The sequence below is a fragment of the Lagopus leucura genome, unplaced genomic scaffold (genome assembly GCF_019238085.1).
Source record: "Lagopus leucura isolate 7727_CA_CO unplaced genomic scaffold, USGS_WTPT01 Super-Scaffold_1, whole genome shotgun sequence".
Taxonomy (NCBI): domain Eukaryota; kingdom Metazoa; phylum Chordata; class Aves; order Galliformes; family Phasianidae; genus Lagopus; species Lagopus leucura.
The window spans coordinates 18,698,715-18,716,992 of record NW_024962250.1 but is presented as its reverse complement, the minus strand read 5'-3'; the positions used below and the strand labels follow the sequence as shown (position 1 = coordinate 18,716,992).

Here is an 18,278-nt window from a genome sequence, read left to right as displayed (position 1 = left end):
TTTTGAGATCTCATATTCAAACACAAGCTATTGCAGCTAAGTCAGTTGTGGGGTGTCAGCTGAGCCATCAGATGTGTTGTGATGCTGGACTGTGTACTACAGCACATTGTAACTATTCTCTCAGTGAGAGACTTGATTTATTGTAAGTGGTATCAGTCAGGATTCTACAAGCAATTCATTCAAAAATGCATCAAAGATTAACAAATGAAAAATTTCCCTAACTTCTGAAACCAAGAAGTCTTACAAAATAGGAAATACATTAATAAGGTGAAATTGTAACACCAATCAATTGGCTTGTATGAAACAAGACAGAAATGGTATCCCTTTTTATTTATATCTGAGAAAAGCTTTTGCTTCAGTAATTTATGGATTGTCACTGTATATTACTGTGTTGGAATAGATGCAGGAACACGTACAGGTAAAGTATAAATGTTATTTTACCAATTCATAAGGGCATTAGAATCTTAAAATCATAGAATCGTTTGAGTTGGAAGGGATCCTTAAAGGCCATCCACTGCAACTCCCCCGCAATAAGCAGAGACACCTACAGCTACATCAGGTTGCTCAGAGCCCTATCCAGTCTGACTTTAAATGTCTCCAGAGATGAGGCACCCAACACCCCTCTGGGCAACCTGCTCCAGTGCCTCACCATCATTACTGTAAAAAACTTTCTTCTTATATCCAACCTAAATCCACCTTGTTTTAGTCTGAAATCATTTCCCCATGTCCTGTCACAACAAAAACCTATGAAAGTCTGTCCCTTCTTTCTTATAGTCCCCCGATAAAGGCTACTATGAGGTCTCACCAAAGCCTTCGCTTCTCCTGAACGTCCTCAGTTCTCTCAGTCTGTCTGCACAGGAAAGGTGTTCCATCTGCTGGCTCATTTTCATGCCTCTCCTCTGGATTCACTCCAACACATCCGCGTCTCTTCTGTACTAAGGACTTCATATCTGGACACAGCACTCCAGGTGAGGTCTCATTAAGCTTTAACTAACATAACTCACAAAGTAGAAATCTAGACTCCACTGAACCTTGTGGAATTTTTGCTATTTACTTTGTTGGGGTCAGGACTTGGATCTCTATAAATTTGCTTTTTTAAGACATAATCCCCATATCCTTTGAAGCAATGAAAGGTTTTCCATTGACTGTAGCTGACCTTTAATTAGGGCAGCAGTTCCCTTACAAAAGATTGTTGTTACTGTTATAGTCCCGTAGACCTTCTTCACCATTATACTTGTTATTGTCACATTCCTGAAACAGCTTTTATCTTCTTTTATCTGAAATAGAGTTAACAAGGCCTGTTTTTCACAGTTTCTAATAGGTTGCTATGATCTGAAGCCATCAACAGCTTTATTTTTTTTTTTTGTATGATTTTGTGCAGCATTTTCATCTTTGTTTGTTTCCCTCTTTGATGCCTTTGAATAACCTGGATGAGAAGGGAGCATATACTCGTCTTATTTTTTCCATTTTTTCCTAATATTTTGTCAATTAACAGGCAACAGTAACAGTTTTATTTGTGTTTCTTCTTACTCTTAGATTTACCAATACAATTTGGGATTCTTGTTTTAATCTTTAAAAACTATTTTCTGTCCTTTAAAAAGCTATCAGATTTTTATATGCTCTCTGTAAGCATCTACCAAATACATCTTCAGATTGATGCTTTCTCAAGTCCTGCATTACTTTTTCACAGGGCCTTTTAACTGATATTTCAGCTTCCAGCTGCTCTTTAAAACATTGTATAACACTGCTTTTTATCCATATCAAGCAAGCATTCTGCATAGGACTGACAAACGTCCTGCTTTATCTATTTAGGGAAACTACAGTTCTGCTGTCTCTTACCTTCTACAGCCAGTGTTGCAGATTCTTGAATTTTAGCTCTTTTTTCTAATTTAATTTATTATTTTTTTTAAAAACTGAAACAAGGATTTTATCTTTCTAGATTTGTTTAAGCTTGATTTTCTGTGATGGAAAACTTGCTATAAAGTATTTTGGAGTTTTATGATTTCTTTCCCATGGCATTTCTACAAAGTACTTTTCCAAATGCTAGAAAAATCAAGCATCTCTTTGGGCATCACTTCAACCTTTGCAGCAGTTATAATGGGCAAGTATACTTACTGAGCTATTCCCAAGTCTAATTTAAACTTCATGATTGTTCATCCAGAGCATGATTCTGAACAACATGAAAAAACAAATGCCTGTACCTGGGATGGACAGACTCCCTGTAATGCTACAGGCTGTGAAGTGACTGGCTGGGTAGCTGCTTTGCTGAAAAGGACCCAGTGGTCCTGGTGGACAACAGACTAAGCACAAACTAGCAGTGTGCTTTACGGGCTGTACAAAAGGGGATAACCAGTAGATCACAGAAAGTCATTATTTCCCTTTACTTGACCTTTTTTATGCTGCAGCTGGAAAATAACATCAAATTGGGGCACTCCAGTACAAGTGAAATAGTGACAACTTCAGTGAGCTCAACAGAGGGCTATCAAGATGTTAGGAGCTGAAGCACTCAACCTGTAGGGACAGGTGTGCTTGATCTGAGGAAGAGGTGGCTTTGGGAGACCTAACAGTCTGCTAAGATGCAGCTATGAGCTGCACAATCAAAACAGGGAAATTCTAACTAGCCAGATGGAAAAAAAAAAAAAAAATCACTGTGGTGATAATTAAGCCCTTATTAAGGGTAGTTGGAATAGGCTGCTCAGATAAGTTGTGGCATACTTGTCCTTGAAGGTTTTCAAGACCAGCTAGCCAAAGACCTAAAAAATTTGCTATGAATCAATTTTGATTCAGACAGTGTTCCAGAGTTCCTCCCAGCCTGAATGATTTTATGAACATCCTGTTCCTATACGCCATGAGAACACCTGTAAATAAAAGACCTAACTAAGTGACCTCACCTACTGAAAATATTGAGCCTAGAAAGAATATTTATGCTATAGTTACAGAAAAAGTTTGGAACTCTGCTGAAGTCAGACATACAGTGAGAGCAGAAACATCTACAGCAATGTGAAGCAATCACAGGGGTCTCCTGAGTGCTAGCCCAGTGCTCATACGCTAGGCCACACAGCACTGCACTGCACTGTTTGAGAAAGAACTCTCTAAGTTTTCTGAAGATGAATGTTTCATAAAGCATATTCTATTTCAGAGAGAAGTGGTCATTCAGAAGATTAAGGTCTTTTTCAAATGGGATGTTCATCTCTGCCAGGTGGTATGCTAACTCTCAGTCATAAATATCTTTTATTTCCTTGGTCACATAATTCAGTGGAAAAGCAACTTGTCATTTTTTGACTTCCAGTTTCAAGAGAACCCAGTAGGTTTCTCGGGTTGTTCCTTCGTTTTTATCAACTGCCATATCCTTGTGGATATTAAAACATCCAAATGTAAATGATGCAGAATGGCCATTTATTTTTCATTAAGAATAGTTGATTTTTTTCCACAGAATTTTATCTAACCTGACCTTCTTATGCTAAATGCACCTTACCTGCAAGTAATTTGAGGGACTATTTGAAAGCTAACAGAACTTGATAGTAGTGTTGGCTGCCAGATATTATCATAGAAGTGGTCCTTCCTGTCTTGCTTTCCAGTTAAAGTTATTCTACTATCTTTCTTACGTATCAAGCAAAGGGACCAAAGATTTATAATGCCTTCTAACATCTTGTGTAGTTCTCTAAGAACTTAATAAAGGTAGCTGGATTTGGGTTGCTACCCTTTCACTAGTGAGTACTAACAGGACATGGTGCTGGATTCACCAAATTCTACATTATAAAGACTTCGAAAAAGCAGAGCTATTCAAATGTGAGAGAAGCAGCTTTCAGATGGCCTTTTAAATTAGAAAAACATACAAGTCAATCATAAACGCAGTCAGTCACTGAAACTTCCAAAGAATTATCTGCAGGCACAGATAAACTAGAGATTATGGGTTTAAGTCTCTTTTCATACCAGGGTAAATCAGGAGCACCATCACTGAAGTCAACAGATCTCAACAAGAAAAGAATTAGGCCCTATGGCTTTTAATAAGAAGAATATAAAGAGTTTAATTACAAGGAATCAAGCTGAACCTCCCTTCCCCCATACAGAGACACATGCTCTCTGGTAACGTTTGTCTCTTGAAACATTTCTGTACTTGCATTTCCCTCATCCTGATCATCAGATACTACCCGTGTGGAAATAACAGGGACTTAGATGATTGAGGCTGTTTAGATGTAAATGCACTGCGTGGTTTAAACACTGGTGAAGATGTAGCTCAGTTCTGTACTGAACAATCTGGTGAAATCCCAAATATGCTGGTTTTTGACCTCCGTGTTATGACTCAAACAAAAAACGAGAGGAGTTCGTTTTCTGTGTAGAAAAGGTGTTTCTCATGTAAGCAATACCTCTTTGAGGGAGTAAAATAATGCACAGAACATGTGCACGAACAGCTACTGGAAACTCTAGTAACACAAATACAATTTTTTATTCCAACATATGTGAGTTATGCTATGTATCTATAGAAAGACTTGAAAATAACTGATACAAAAACCTAAATTTGTGCTACCCCCTATGAAGTTCTGTAATGAAAAAAAGCAGCTGCATGATGTAGGCTTCCAGTCAAGAAATATAAACAGTGGTTCAGGAACAATCTGATAGCAGATTATTTTGACAAAAAATGGAGGTACTTACAGTCCAAGTGACTATGCCTGATGCCTTCCACATCTTCAGCATGAATAAAGTGATAACATCTCTTTCCTACGATATCTACAGGGGTCAAATCCATGTAATCACTAATCCTAAAAAGGAAAAAAATGAAATTTTTAATTAAAGAAGGAAAAGAACACAATAATTGCGAAGTGGCTAAGAAAATGAAATCTGCAAAATAATTTTTTCACCACTGTAATAATGTCATGAAGTCTCTTCCATAAATTCAAACCAAACATACCTGCACTAATAAGAAGAAGCCTTAAAAACAAAGAGAAATCAGTTTTAAAAAAAAACCTCAAAGTCATATAATTCACTGAGTAAGTGAAAAGTTATTTTGTTCCCTATTCTTGTTGTAGTGTAACACCAAGACTGTATAATTCCATGAAGCTGTAAAGCATTTGCAACAATCCTAAACCTTTATTAAAGGACCAAGATGATTCAAAATTGCACAATAAAGCAAAACTATGGTATGTTTATAACAAATGATTAGAGACATTTCATTTAAACAGATTGGTCTTCTATTGCGTATATTCATGAAAAAGATCTTCAACCATCCCTTGGCACTAAGTCCAAACTGATATTTCAAGGGATATAATTTAAATGCTGAGACATACAGATGCCTCAGGGTGTTATCTTTTTTAGTCTAATTCATTTGGGAGCTCAGCTTTCACTCTGGGCCCTTTCAACTGGGACTTTGTTGTTTATTGCACATAGAGACTTTAAAATCTATTCTTCAGACCTTTGTGTCTGTGAGCCTGTGCAAACTTTTGTCATTGAGTACCAAAATAACAATGCTCTTAAGTGCAGTAGAGAAAACAAAACATTTGGAAAATGCCTTGCACATACCAGCAATTAAAAGTAAGATTGTTTTCTGGAAATTGAATAATCCTTAAAGTTTAAAGCATGCTATAATGGTTGGGTTTAAGCCCACTTCACAGTTGTAAGCCATAATAGGCATCCATTTAAGAGAGTTGTAAGAAACACCAAATGTCTTGATAGAACCAGACAGCTGAAACAACAGAATTGCGATACAGAGTACACGCCAGTGAGGAGATCAAACAGAAACTGGACCACACAGGTCCCAGGGGCTCCCAGCAGGCAGAGGTGGCGAGCACAAACCTTTAGGCACTGACTGGCAAAACTATCCGAAAGTGCATAGACAGGGAAGGCTGGAGGAGGAAGAAGAATGAAGTATTAGATAGCGCAACAGCAGCACCGATTGGCTGCATTGTCCATATTAAACCCCTGCAAAACTGTCACAGGAGAAACACATGGACTCAGATTTGCCAGACTGTCAGATCAAGTTTAGCATAAAACACAACAGTCTTGTCCCACTTGCAGAGCATGTTGAAGTCAAAGGACTGTTTAGTATTATAGTATTTAGCCAGATGTGGGATACCTATGTAGGGATACCCATCTACTGTTCACCACAACTGTTCACAGTTGAAATGCATCTCTTCTACCTACTGGGAGATGACAACGTTCATCAGATAAAGAAGTCTGGGATGGTGGTAGTGGGACTCCCTACTCCTGCTGAGTTACACTACTTAGTTTGCACAGCGAATTAGCAGCCATCAAGCAAAGGACCTAGGAACTCTGACCAGTGATAAGATACCTTATCAGAACAAATGGAGTCTGACATTAAAAGTTTTCTGTTCTCTGGACTGTATATTATTTTTTATACAAAACCAAGTGTGTAAATGATACATAGAACAAAAATAGTACAGGAACAAAAACTCAAGCCTCTCTTTTTCTCAGCTCTATACTCTCCTCATTAGCGTTTTTTGTTCTCTCTTTGGCCTAAGAATATTGTATTTCTGTTTGGAGATGGCTATGCTTCAAGTTGAGGGAGAAGTCCAGTACATAAATAAAGAACAGTCTCTTGACAGATTTTGACAGGACCAAGAGTTCTGTCACTCCTGCTCCTCATATGATTGTTCCAGAGGCTGCAGGGAAAGGATATGACAGCTCGAACCGTCATGTTTGTGTTATTTAACAACACAGACGTGGTCCGCTAGAAGTATGGGAGCAGCTGTGTTGTAGAAGGGGAGAAATAGGCTGTGCAGCATCACAGCCACAGCCCCATGATGCACCCAGACTATGGTTGCTACAGTTCACATGGAGGACTGTCATTCTGCACTCTGGTAAATTTGACTCAGGTGTATTTTGCGTCTATGCAGCAGAGTGTTTCTGTAAAGTTTTAACACTTAAAAATGAACAAAGTAAGGCAACTGTAGAAGCAAATTCAGTCTCTTAAATTTAAGGAAAATATTAAGAAATGGCTCTTCAAAACAGACATGTAAAGGATAAAAGATTTTTTTCTTTAGATTAAAAAAAAATGGAAGAAACGGAAAGAATCTAGAGATGTATATGATGATCATTGAGAAGCAATGACACCAAAATCAGAAGGGAAAGAAACTACATCAAAGAGGACACTCATACCAAAAGTATCTAAGATGCAAAATAGATCACTAAAAGAGAGAAAAGGAAGAAATGTTATATTTTAGAGCACTAGGTCTTATAGCTCCCAGCCCAACAAAATGCTAAAGCAACAGGTAGATCAGTAGGAACTCAGTTCTGCTGAATAGGCAGATGTCCATCCTCTAAAACATAAGTACAGGTTTACCTGTGAACAGATTGGTGGTTCCACTGAATTACAGGACTACTAACATAACTGAAATTTAAAGACAGAGATATGTGCTTTGCTGAATTAGGACAAAAATGTGCAGATACTTGCACTTGAATCTCTGTAAACAAGACTCTTTTTGCACATCTTAAGTAACTATTGGCAACTACTGTCATACCAACAGGCCAATCCCCTTATATTTATGATATATAGTAAGTTGATACTGAAAGCACACTTTACACTGTCTTCTAGCAGTGGACTCTATTTTGGTTTTAGTTCCTTTATCATAATCCAAGATGGCTTATCCTCTGAAGGTGCCGTTCTCACTCCACTGACTAAAATAAATTCTAGACTATCTTACACTAAGTGATGAAGTTTAGATGACGTGAATTTCACATTTGGATAGCAGGCACATGGATTGACATATTGAAATTTACATCTCCATTCCATAATCACAGAATAAAATATTAATTCTTAGAAAGAGCCAGTGTACTAACTGATCTTGTTTCAAAAGGATGTCAACAGTTGTTGATTAATTTCTGCAGTGACTCCAGGATTCTGATGCAGATATCTTCATTCAGAATAAACTAACAAGATGCACCCAAAGACTTATGTCACTTTCACTCCCCACTACTGCAATCAGGCAACTGCTTGGAAAAATAGGAGTACTGTTGATCTCACCCCTGCTGATCCAATGGTCCACTGTGAGCATTTATTTTGGTTAAGTAGCATGGCTTCTGCTCCATACTCCCTGCTGCTGCTAGTAATTCCCCATTGCTCCATAAATAATGCTTATGGCTTCCCCAGCAAGGATCTATTTTTCCGTTTTCATCAGCATTGCACTTGCTTTACTGTTACACCACAAAGAATTTCCCTGCTGCCCCCAAATGCCAGGAGTCAAGCCCATATATTCAGGAAAGGATACTTAAACTTCTTTTCTATAGCCCCAGAAGAGAGATACCAACTTCCTTGAGTCAGAGAATGGCCTTGGCACATGCCCAGATAATTCATCTGACAGCTTCATATCAGCTGTTCAGTTACTTCCTTGCCTTCTTTTGCCCTTTCCATTCCTCCAGCTTTAATAGTCTTATTCTACTATGTGCCTGCTATGAAATTTAAGTCCTGCCAATCTAACACTATTTTTCAGGAGTGGAAGCCCCGCTGTCTCACTGAGCTAACATTCACCTCTCAGTCCTGGCAGAACAGTTTCTACTATTTGAAATTCCTTTTATAATTTTTTAACACTGCCACTGAGTCTTAAAAATGTAACTATTGCAACATAAATTCAAGTATCATCATATGCATTCCACCCTACTGTGTAAGAAATCCATTATAGACAGGGAAAAGCAACTTTATGATATTGTCTTTACCTTTTCTAATGAAAAATGTTACTATGCTCAATGTTTTCTTGCATAAGTAAATCAGCTAGCTTACCATAGTTTACCATGTTACTGGCTTTTTCTTTGTGACTTCCAAACAGCATTCCATGTGCGATGCACTTTAGGTTTTTCAGTGATGCCTTTCTCAAGGAATTTTAAGTACTAATTTCTACATGTAAATGCATGGGAAGTTTGAAAAAACTGTTTAATTAAACACAAACACACACAGTGTAGGGTTCTTAAAAATGCCAAATGGCCAGCAGAGAAGTGTAAATCTTTCTAACGCAATCCAAAAATTTATATTATAGTTGACCTGATGGAATAGTTCATTTTCCACATCCATTTCATTCCTGGCTTTTTTTCTCCCATTGAGGTTGCCAGCAAAGGTAACAGTAAGTGCATGTGATTTCGTTAAAAGGAAATCTGTTAATTAGGAACTGGACAGATACCAGAAATTCATTTCACAGAGACCATTGATGAGCTCTGCAGTGGTAGCTGCTTTCCATTACCACCAGTGTAGGTCACAGTCAAATCACATACTAAGGCTAAAGTTTTCTTTTAGATCCTAGTGCTAAATCCCAGAGCTCTTTCAATAGCTGCCAGACTATACAGAATCTAGAAACTCATTGGGTAGAATCACAGGCAAAAAGCCAGTGTAAATTTTTATATTGTTATCAACTTCCTGTGTGAACTTGTGCAAGTCACCTACTATTGCTCAATTTCTCCAAACTTAAAAATGAGAATAATACATTTTCCTTTAGAAAATACTTTGGAAGTTTAGATGAAGTGATCTCTTTAATAGACAAATAATAATTTTAATATTATTATTGTGGAAGTTTAGCAACATGACAGCAAAGATATACTAATAATTGAAACTCAGAATTATTGTAAATTTTGTAAGGCCCTGATTCAACAGAGCATTTATGTGGATGTACTATTCTGAACAGAGGTGTTCCATTATTGATTATTACAGAGATCTTGAACTCGTATTTACAACATGCAATTTCTGCAGTTACATGAAAAGCTTGCCCGAGTAATCTTGCTTGTTCTACTTTTTAATGACAGGTTCTCTTGACAAAGTTTTGTGGCTTTTCTCTGAGATTTCCATCAACAGAACTCAAACTTCCTTATCATATCTTCTTTCTCAGATCTTTCATTCTGCTCTAAATACCTGTTCTCTACATTTTATATCTATTTTTAAAGGTCCCAATGGCAACAACAGGCATTAACATGAATGTCCTGGCAGGGCTTCCCTGCCCCAAATCCTGCCACTCCTGATGCCCTAGTCATAGGGAGTAGATGGCTGAACTTAAATTCTGTCTACTTTCCTAAATCACTTGTTCCTGTTACATTAAACATAGCCTCCTCTCCCACCAACTCCTCATTCACCTCTTTCAATTTCACTGCTGCCTTTCCTAATATGTCCTTAAACAATTTTAATCTACAGTTTTCCCACCTCTCCTAGCCTACTATCTAGGCCATCTGTGCTTCTGTTCCATTAAACACTAAGCACAATGTGTTGCAATCTACAGATTTGTTCAAAACCAGGAAACTGTAAATAAAGTAGGACTTGTTGAGACAGGGGAGCGTGTAAGGACAGCCATATAAGTCATATGAGCAGCTCTGAATCTTGCCTCTGAGGGGTACAATGGCAGATTGTAAAAAGCAAGGGAAGCTTAAAGGAAACTCTTCTGATCTATCTTCCCCTATTTCAGGAACAGTTCCTTCAAAACATAGTATTTAGTTTATACTCTAAGAATGCAACGGTAATGGAGATGATGACAATGAGTGTGAATCCAGTGCTCTCAAACAACACATTGCAGGAATCACAAATTCCAAAACTTTTTACTAAGCCAACAGAATAAAGAATATTTGGAAATAAAACAATTAAAAAAGGAGCTAAAATCTGTACCTATTTTCACAGTAAATGATATTGAGGTCCATATTCACACGAGTGACAAACATGTGGCAGTCAATCCTGACTTCATTAATTGTAGGAGGTGGCAAAGCATGAGCAACGACAACAAGTCCCATGATTTGGCTGGGTACTGTCCGTCCATGAGACAGTGACACTCTCAGACGTAAGCGGCCTGTTATATGAATCACCTGAAAAATAAAAACAGTAAAAGAAACTCCAGTGAATTCTGGATGCGACCATGACATCAGTTTCTTTTAAAGGATATAATTACTATATCCTATAGAACACTTACCACAGCCAGAAACTGTAATAATTAACTTCCAGTATTAGTCTTAAGCTTATTAATATTGACTGTCAATATGTCCTCAAGGCAAAATAATATAAAACAAATATATATGTATAATATATAATGTATATATATATATAATAAATATATATTTGTTTTATTATATATATAGGCAAATATTTCACATTCATCAAATAAAAACTCAGAACTCCTGTGCTATTGATTTTTATTGTAGTGGTTGTTACAGGAAGAGAATAATAATAACAGAGAAACCCCTAGGAATCCAATAAAAGAAAGGAGAGAAGGGGAGAAAATTGAACTAATGAAATGAGAAAAGGAACATTAATTTCCTAACATTTTGAAACTGAATATGAGACGAAAAGATCATTAGTTTTGAAACTTTTCCATAATGGTTTTAATTTAATTGCTAGCTACCTGCAACATGGAGACACTGCTCATAGCCTTGATTTACTTATTTCTGGTTGACAGTTTGCAAAGCAGCAGAGTACAAGTCATCAACTTATGCACGCATCCATTGCAAGCTTTTAATGCATCCATTGTAAGCTTTTAACGAGCTGGTAGAAATATAATGCCTTTGCTTAATGCACTATGTATGTATCGAAAACTCTAGGGATTGGTGGTTTCTCCCCCTGTTCACAAGACAATGCCAGGAGATGCTCAGGAGATCTAGTTGTACTCCTGGAGAATGAAAGTCTAAGAATGTTGAATGAAATGGAACAAGCTGAAACTCTGGGTACAGAATAATCCAACAGTTACAGCTTCACGCCTTCAGTAATTCTACCATGGAAAAAAATACATGAGTTGTTTTTTCAATAGAACAAAAGCACCAGACTGAAAATGTAAACTGCAGTTCCTGTACAAATGCATAAGGTGTCTTAAGAACTGGCTTTTGGAGGCTATTCCAGATTTTCATCCTCAGAGCGCGTTCCAGCATCAGCATGAAGAACAGGGCTACAGAGCACAGGAGTCACTTTCACTGTGATCCCAGAATTGCTATGCAGAGGTCTGCAGAGGTGTTGGTTAGTATGGGACAGGGGACAGAATTGGGATGTAGTTACGTCCTCTGGCACTCATCTCACAGAGATAGCAGCCAAGCCCTTTGCATACTTCTGATGACATAGATAAGTGAAGGAGAAGCTCATGAGTAAGACTGCATTCAAATAATACATACAAATTCAAATCTAATTAACGCTAGCACATGTATAATCTGAGCCTTGAAGTTTTTCCGTCTTACCTTCTCCACCCTTCCCCACCCCAAATTTGATCATTAAAATTTTTCCTTTATTTGCTATTTAACTTTTCGGCCAGTATGGTGAATAAGAATGAGGAAAATGCTTATTTGTTTTGTTTGTCCATTTCAAATGCAAATTTCTGACCACTCACATTAGAAGTAATTATCGCCTAAACTCACACTTAATGTACCTTCCAAGAACAAACTATTCTATGAATATTTGTAGATGTACCTAAAGGCAAGATGCAAAAATACCATTTCAAACACATTTTAATTTTTTTTTCCCCTAGACCTCATAAACTAATGAAGAAATGACTAAAAGAAATAGGATTAACTTCACAGGAGGGGCAGTAATAGTGTACTTTGCTCCTTCTAGCTAGGCTTGCATATACATATGCTTTTTATCATTATCTGTCTTATTTTATCACACAGTTTCAGCTTACTCCAGAAACACAAATCTGTAAATACTTGGAAAAATGCTGATGGATAACTAGTAATAATGTGAAAAATAATCTTATGCTGAAGTGCTATGCAAAAGTATTGTTGTTCTGTTGTTTTCTCAGAAAACTGTTATGCTAATGTGTTTGAAGTTGGCACTATTACTTAGGGGAAAATTTAAGATATATCACATTTAAAATCCATTTATCTTTTCCTTGTATTTTTTGAAGTCTCTACGTCATTTGCAGCTAACTATCAACATGATTTGATTTTGAAAAGCATCTATTCAATTAAAACTCACTCTTTCATTTTGGTTCCTCATCTGAAGTACACCACAAATGTAGTATTATCAAAAAGAGATGGTTCCAAACATGCTAGGCACACCACATTTTACTATCATCAAGTTTCAAGAAAGTTTGCTTCCAGATTCAAATTACTGTTTGTTTCTAGCTCTTTCATGGATCAAGATAGGTTCTAAATCCCTATGTGAATTCAAACTTTATGGGTCAGCATTCAATTGCATTCTAATTCTGTACACTGGGAAACATACAACAAAATGCTCATCAGCTCTAGTGCTTGTGTGTCTTAAAAAAACCTATTTCCATGCCTGAAACCCTTTCTATGACATTAGTCAAACTCACCAAGTGGGAAATCTAATTGGTAGTAAGAAAGAATGCTAGCTGTCACGACCTTGCCTACCATTGTGAGTATTGCCACTTTTAACATTGGTTCACGTGAATTGAGATTAGGGGTGATAGGAATTATGGGGTCAATTATCGCCAGTAGGTAAAATTAATCTCTTTATAATTCAATCCCAAAGCACTAGTCTATCATACTCTAAATCAGTATAATGACTTTAATGAAGTTAAATTGCAAGAATAAACTGCTATGTGGAGTCCAATACTTGGATGCAGATGTAAATATTTAACAAAATTTTGATAGGAACATTCTGAAAAGCGAAACAAAATGCAGCTCTTCTGTGCTGCTTTATTTACAAATACTTTCTTCTGAACAATCAAAATCCACCTTGAAACTACGATTACCTTTCTTTTTCTAGTAATACTATATAAGAAGATTGTCATATTTAGATGTCACAGTTAGGTAGTGATACTGTGTTTTGTCCATTATATAAAAGGTGGGTGAATGCTATATTCTTGACCAAAGGAGTCATCAGAAACGTTTTATGTCAAGAGCTATACATATTTCTCCAGCATTTCTCTGTGTGTCTCCTAAATGAATAGGGCAGTCTGAAATTAGTACTTGGTTTTTTTTTTTTGTTTGTTTTTTGTTTTGTTTTTTTTTGATAACTTAATGAAAGATAGATTGGGTTGTGAGATTTTTTTATTTTTTGGCTTGCAAACTATTTACTGGCAGATATTCTAACTTCCTTGATACGTTCATCATATAGAAGCGGAGGGAATCCACAATGAACTTTATGTCCTGATCTAGACTAGGGTTTGACATAGACCACTCTAACTTGTATTACTGCTTGCAATGTTGTATGATATTTGTACATGGACAAACAGGTAAGTGAACCAAATACCATTCTGCAAGAATAAAACTGGTGACCTTGTGAAATAAATAGAACACATATCCTGCTGTAAAATGTCAGACTAAAGCAAAACAAATATTATAAAAATCTTCTGTACTGCTTAATTGCTTTGTTAAAAAATTCTAAATCAACTTTGCCTGACACTTCAATATCAGAGAAAAAAAAAAACATTATTTGGCTTTTATTTTTAGCTGATTAGAAAAGAGATTTGCAAAATATTATATGTACATGTACATATAATAGGGAGTACATGTATACACAATTTATGGTGAGTGTGGGAGTGTCAACAAGCCACATTGCTTGGACAAATATATATTTATTTTCCCTGCCATATGCTCTCTTTAATCATCTGTTAGGCGATAAGCACTTGGATGTACTCTACTAATGTCTTCTCATAATAAACAAGAGCATCATAAAGACCTTGATAAAACCTTTCCTCTGTCAAGACTTAAGGAAAGGAAAGCCCAGTACTTGAAAAACACATCTGGAAACTGCTCATCATCCTTTAAAGATAAGTCTCACCTCTAGAGATGGAAATATTTTCTTTGTCAAAAGGCATCTTTAAATATTACATCTATTTTTTTCACATACATGTGATGTAAAAGTAAGGACATGTATTACCAGAGGCAATAAAAACCTTTTTTTTTACCTTTCAGATATCTCTGTGTTCTTCAAAAGTTAAACTTCCATTAGAAATAAATTTCTAAACTATTTCTTTTGTTCTCTCTGTGAATGACGATGCCAATTTATTATTGAACTGAAACAACCACATTGGAAAAAATTCTTCCTCCACCTCATTTCTCTTAATGAGGCATTAAATTTGAAACCTTAAAATTATAGCTTAAATCCAAATTTTGACAAGACAGTCATGTATGAAAACATCCTAATACAGATTGTGTGCCTGGATTTTTATGCAACTGTCTTATGAAAATCTCACAGATACATTTCTTCCCCCTAACAAAAAGAACTGTGATTATCAAGAATTTATATATTTGCTTTGGTTTCTCAAAGGTGTTATTATATCTTTCCAAAATTAACATTTAAACCTTTAACATACTGTTAATTTCAATAACTAAAATTGACTGAATCTTAGAAATTGTAGCCATATATTTGGAATATTTACTCATACACAGACATGTGGACACCTATCTCTAAACTTGCCTGTAACACTAGACAGATGTGTTTTAACACTCCACAATATAAAGCATGCCTAAATGGTTTCAGGTGATTTCTAAACTAATATCAGACATTTGGAAACAGGCTTTCCTTTCAGCTTTTCAAAGAAAACAGTCTACTGTTGTTTCTGCGGTTCAGCGATATCTCACAAAGTCTTCTTTTCTGACATCAAAGTATAACCATGCCTATCGACCCAAACTTCAGTATAGTCTTCTTTATGTATCAGTGTTGCCTTCTCCTCTTCCTGTACTCTTCTGCAGTTACCACAACACTTTTAAGTGCAAGCCTTGCACCTGTGTTGAGACAACCTCCAATGGCAATACAAGCTGGAGGATAAAAGGACTGAGAACAGTCCTGCCAAAAAGGATTCAGTACTGGTGGATGGCAAGAGGCCTATCCAGTACCTAAAGAGAAGCTGCAGGAAAGAAGGGGACAGATTCTTTAGCAGGGTCTGTGATGACAGGACAAGGGAAAATGGCTTCAAACTTAAAGAGGGTAGAATTAGGTTGGACTTAAGGAAGAAGTCTTTTACAGTGAGGGTAGTGCGGCACTGAAACAGGTTGCCTAGGGAAGAGGTGGATGCTCTGTTCATGGAGACTTCCAGGGCCAAGGCTGGACCAGGCTCTGAGCAGCCTGATCTAGCTGTGGATGTCTCTGTTCATTGCAAGGGAGTTGGACTACATGACCTTTAAAAGAATTATATGATCCTGTAATCTATGATTTGCTTGTTTTCCTATGGTCAGAAGCCATTTACTTCTGAGGTTCTGCTGCCTTGTCATCTCTCCTAATCTTGGGGCTGCTCTTCCAATCTTCAGGAAAGGTTTGGAAAAATATGAAACTTGCCTATCCTTGTTATACAGCAGCAGTTAGGTTCAAAGAGGTCCAGTAAGGTCTTGGGTTTGCAGTTCCAGTAATACTTGCATATTCCATTCTCAGACCTACTGCATTTCAATAAACGCTGCAGTATTCCTAATATGAAGTCCCACAGAACATGCCATGTTGGTGTTGAAAATAGCATATTACTACAGCTGCAGTATGTTGATTAATACACCAGTTTGATGTGTCCCACATGCATTTGACATGCTGTACACACATGTCAATTCTATATCACACAGAGAGCTATTTTAGTACGCAAAGGAAACACTGGACTAGCAGCATGTGTCATGTAAATTAGATTGCACGTGCCTAGTAGCCACTCCAGGGGATTCCTGCATGTCTGGAAACCTGATGAATTACCTCACAGATAAAGAAGTTTGCAGATGCATGCTCCTGTTGTGTCACTGCCTCTTTTCCATTCCAAGATTAGCATCCTATCTTCTTTCCTCCAACTTCGTAACATCACCTACCTTTTTTGCTGGACAGCATAACAGAATAACATGTCTACTTATAATAAATGTTCTCAACTCTTATTTGGCTCAGAAGTTTGCTGTTTCGGTTTTATTCTTTAAGAAGTACTTGTATGCCCAGAAATCTTATTTTTTCCAGACAATAGTGGTTCATCTAATGAAAGATATTGCTTCTACACGTAAACCTTGTCCTACTGTATCAGGTTTGCACCAGAACAAAGGAAACCAGTCATCAGTCAGCCGTTCTGAACGATGGTGACCAAGAAAAAAAGAGTCTAGGAAATAATCTCTGAATCCTGAGAAACATTTTTGAAAGTAAAATGCACTGTCTTAATTCAATTTTGCACTGAATGCTACCTGAACTACTCTTAAGACTTGTGGTCTTGAGCACCTTATCAAAGAACGCAAGTCTGATTTCAAGGAGGGCAAACATTATTCCCAACACATATGTAGTTTCAAGATCAATAGCCTCTTTACCATCAGCAAGTACATTTTAAATCTCCTCAAATACACCTGCAAAAGGCAGTTTATGAATGGAAATGACATTTACATTTAAACAGCATATTTAGTCTCAGGATGTATTTTATTGTTAAAAAGTCAGTACTACTTTCTGGAGACACTCTTGGCTTTTCTACTTGCCCCAGACATCACTTCCTCCAAATAATAAGATTCAAAAGCTATTTCACTGCTTAGAACAGACAGAAAGAGAATTTAGCCTAATCCTAAGGGTTTTAAAAATGTATCCTTATGAGACCTCAAACACACTGCATACTTAAAGGCACGCATCATGTGAGAAGCACCATGGCTTGGCAAGCTCGGTTCATAGCTCTTGCTCAATGCCAAAAAGGACCCAAGTAGAGTAATACTTATTGCATATAAGAACTACTGACTCCAGTAGCAAGCACAATAGCCAGAGTCACTTTCATTCAGGTATGCCACAAACAGCCTTCTGCATAAAAGCTAGTGTTTTGATCACACATACAAAAACTTCTTGGGATGCATAATTCCAACTCTCCCTCTCAGGATGCACAAGCTCTTATCTCCCATTCCTTTCTCACTACGTAATAAACTACAGGAAAGGTGATGAGGACCACCTTCTAACTCTCCAAAAGAGCAAAGTCAAAACAAGAACCTGAAATTGCCAACCTTACACCTATCACATGAAGCTCACTGATCTGGAAGTGTCTAGGTTCGAGTTATCGAAACAATAAACTGCAACCATATTGTAGAAGTAATGGAAGACTGTTACACGAGAAATGACGCATACAACTGATTACAAACAGAAAAGGAAACTTCAAGAATGTACAACAGGTGGTTTTTCAAGAGTCATCAAGTTGTAACACTCTGGGAAATGGACAAGACCAGAGGTTGCTCAAGAATAATTAATAAAAAACATATCTGCATTTTGGATAGCATTAGATCAACATTATTAGACCCTTAATGTATGGATAATTTTTTATTCTATTACAGAACAGTACCTTTGCTATATTATTAAGGATAATATGTTAGGAATAATTATTTAGTACAGCATAGTGCAATAAAAAATTGTGAGATTAAAATACTCCATTCAAAAGTATATTTATGTCATAAAATATGTTACTATTCCTTCATTTTCTGTGTTATGATTTTTTACT

General features: G+C 36.8%; 1 protein-coding gene across 2 annotated transcripts in view; it reads right to left on the bottom strand.

Moving 5' to 3' along the window:
- The window catches only part of NPAS3 (neuronal PAS domain protein 3), a 596,576-nt gene that overhangs the window by 19,461 nt on the left and 558,837 nt on the right, over positions 1-18,278 (bottom strand). For both annotated transcript variants that reach the window (XM_042871090.1, XM_042871100.1), the window contains 2 exons: positions 10,589-10,782; positions 4,654-4,760 (listed from right to left, as the gene is read on the bottom strand). In XM_042871090.1, coding sequence (XP_042727024.1) covers positions 4,654-4,760; positions 10,589-10,782 — 301 coding nt within the window. The remainder of the gene's footprint in view (positions 1-4,653; positions 4,761-10,588; positions 10,783-18,278) is intronic.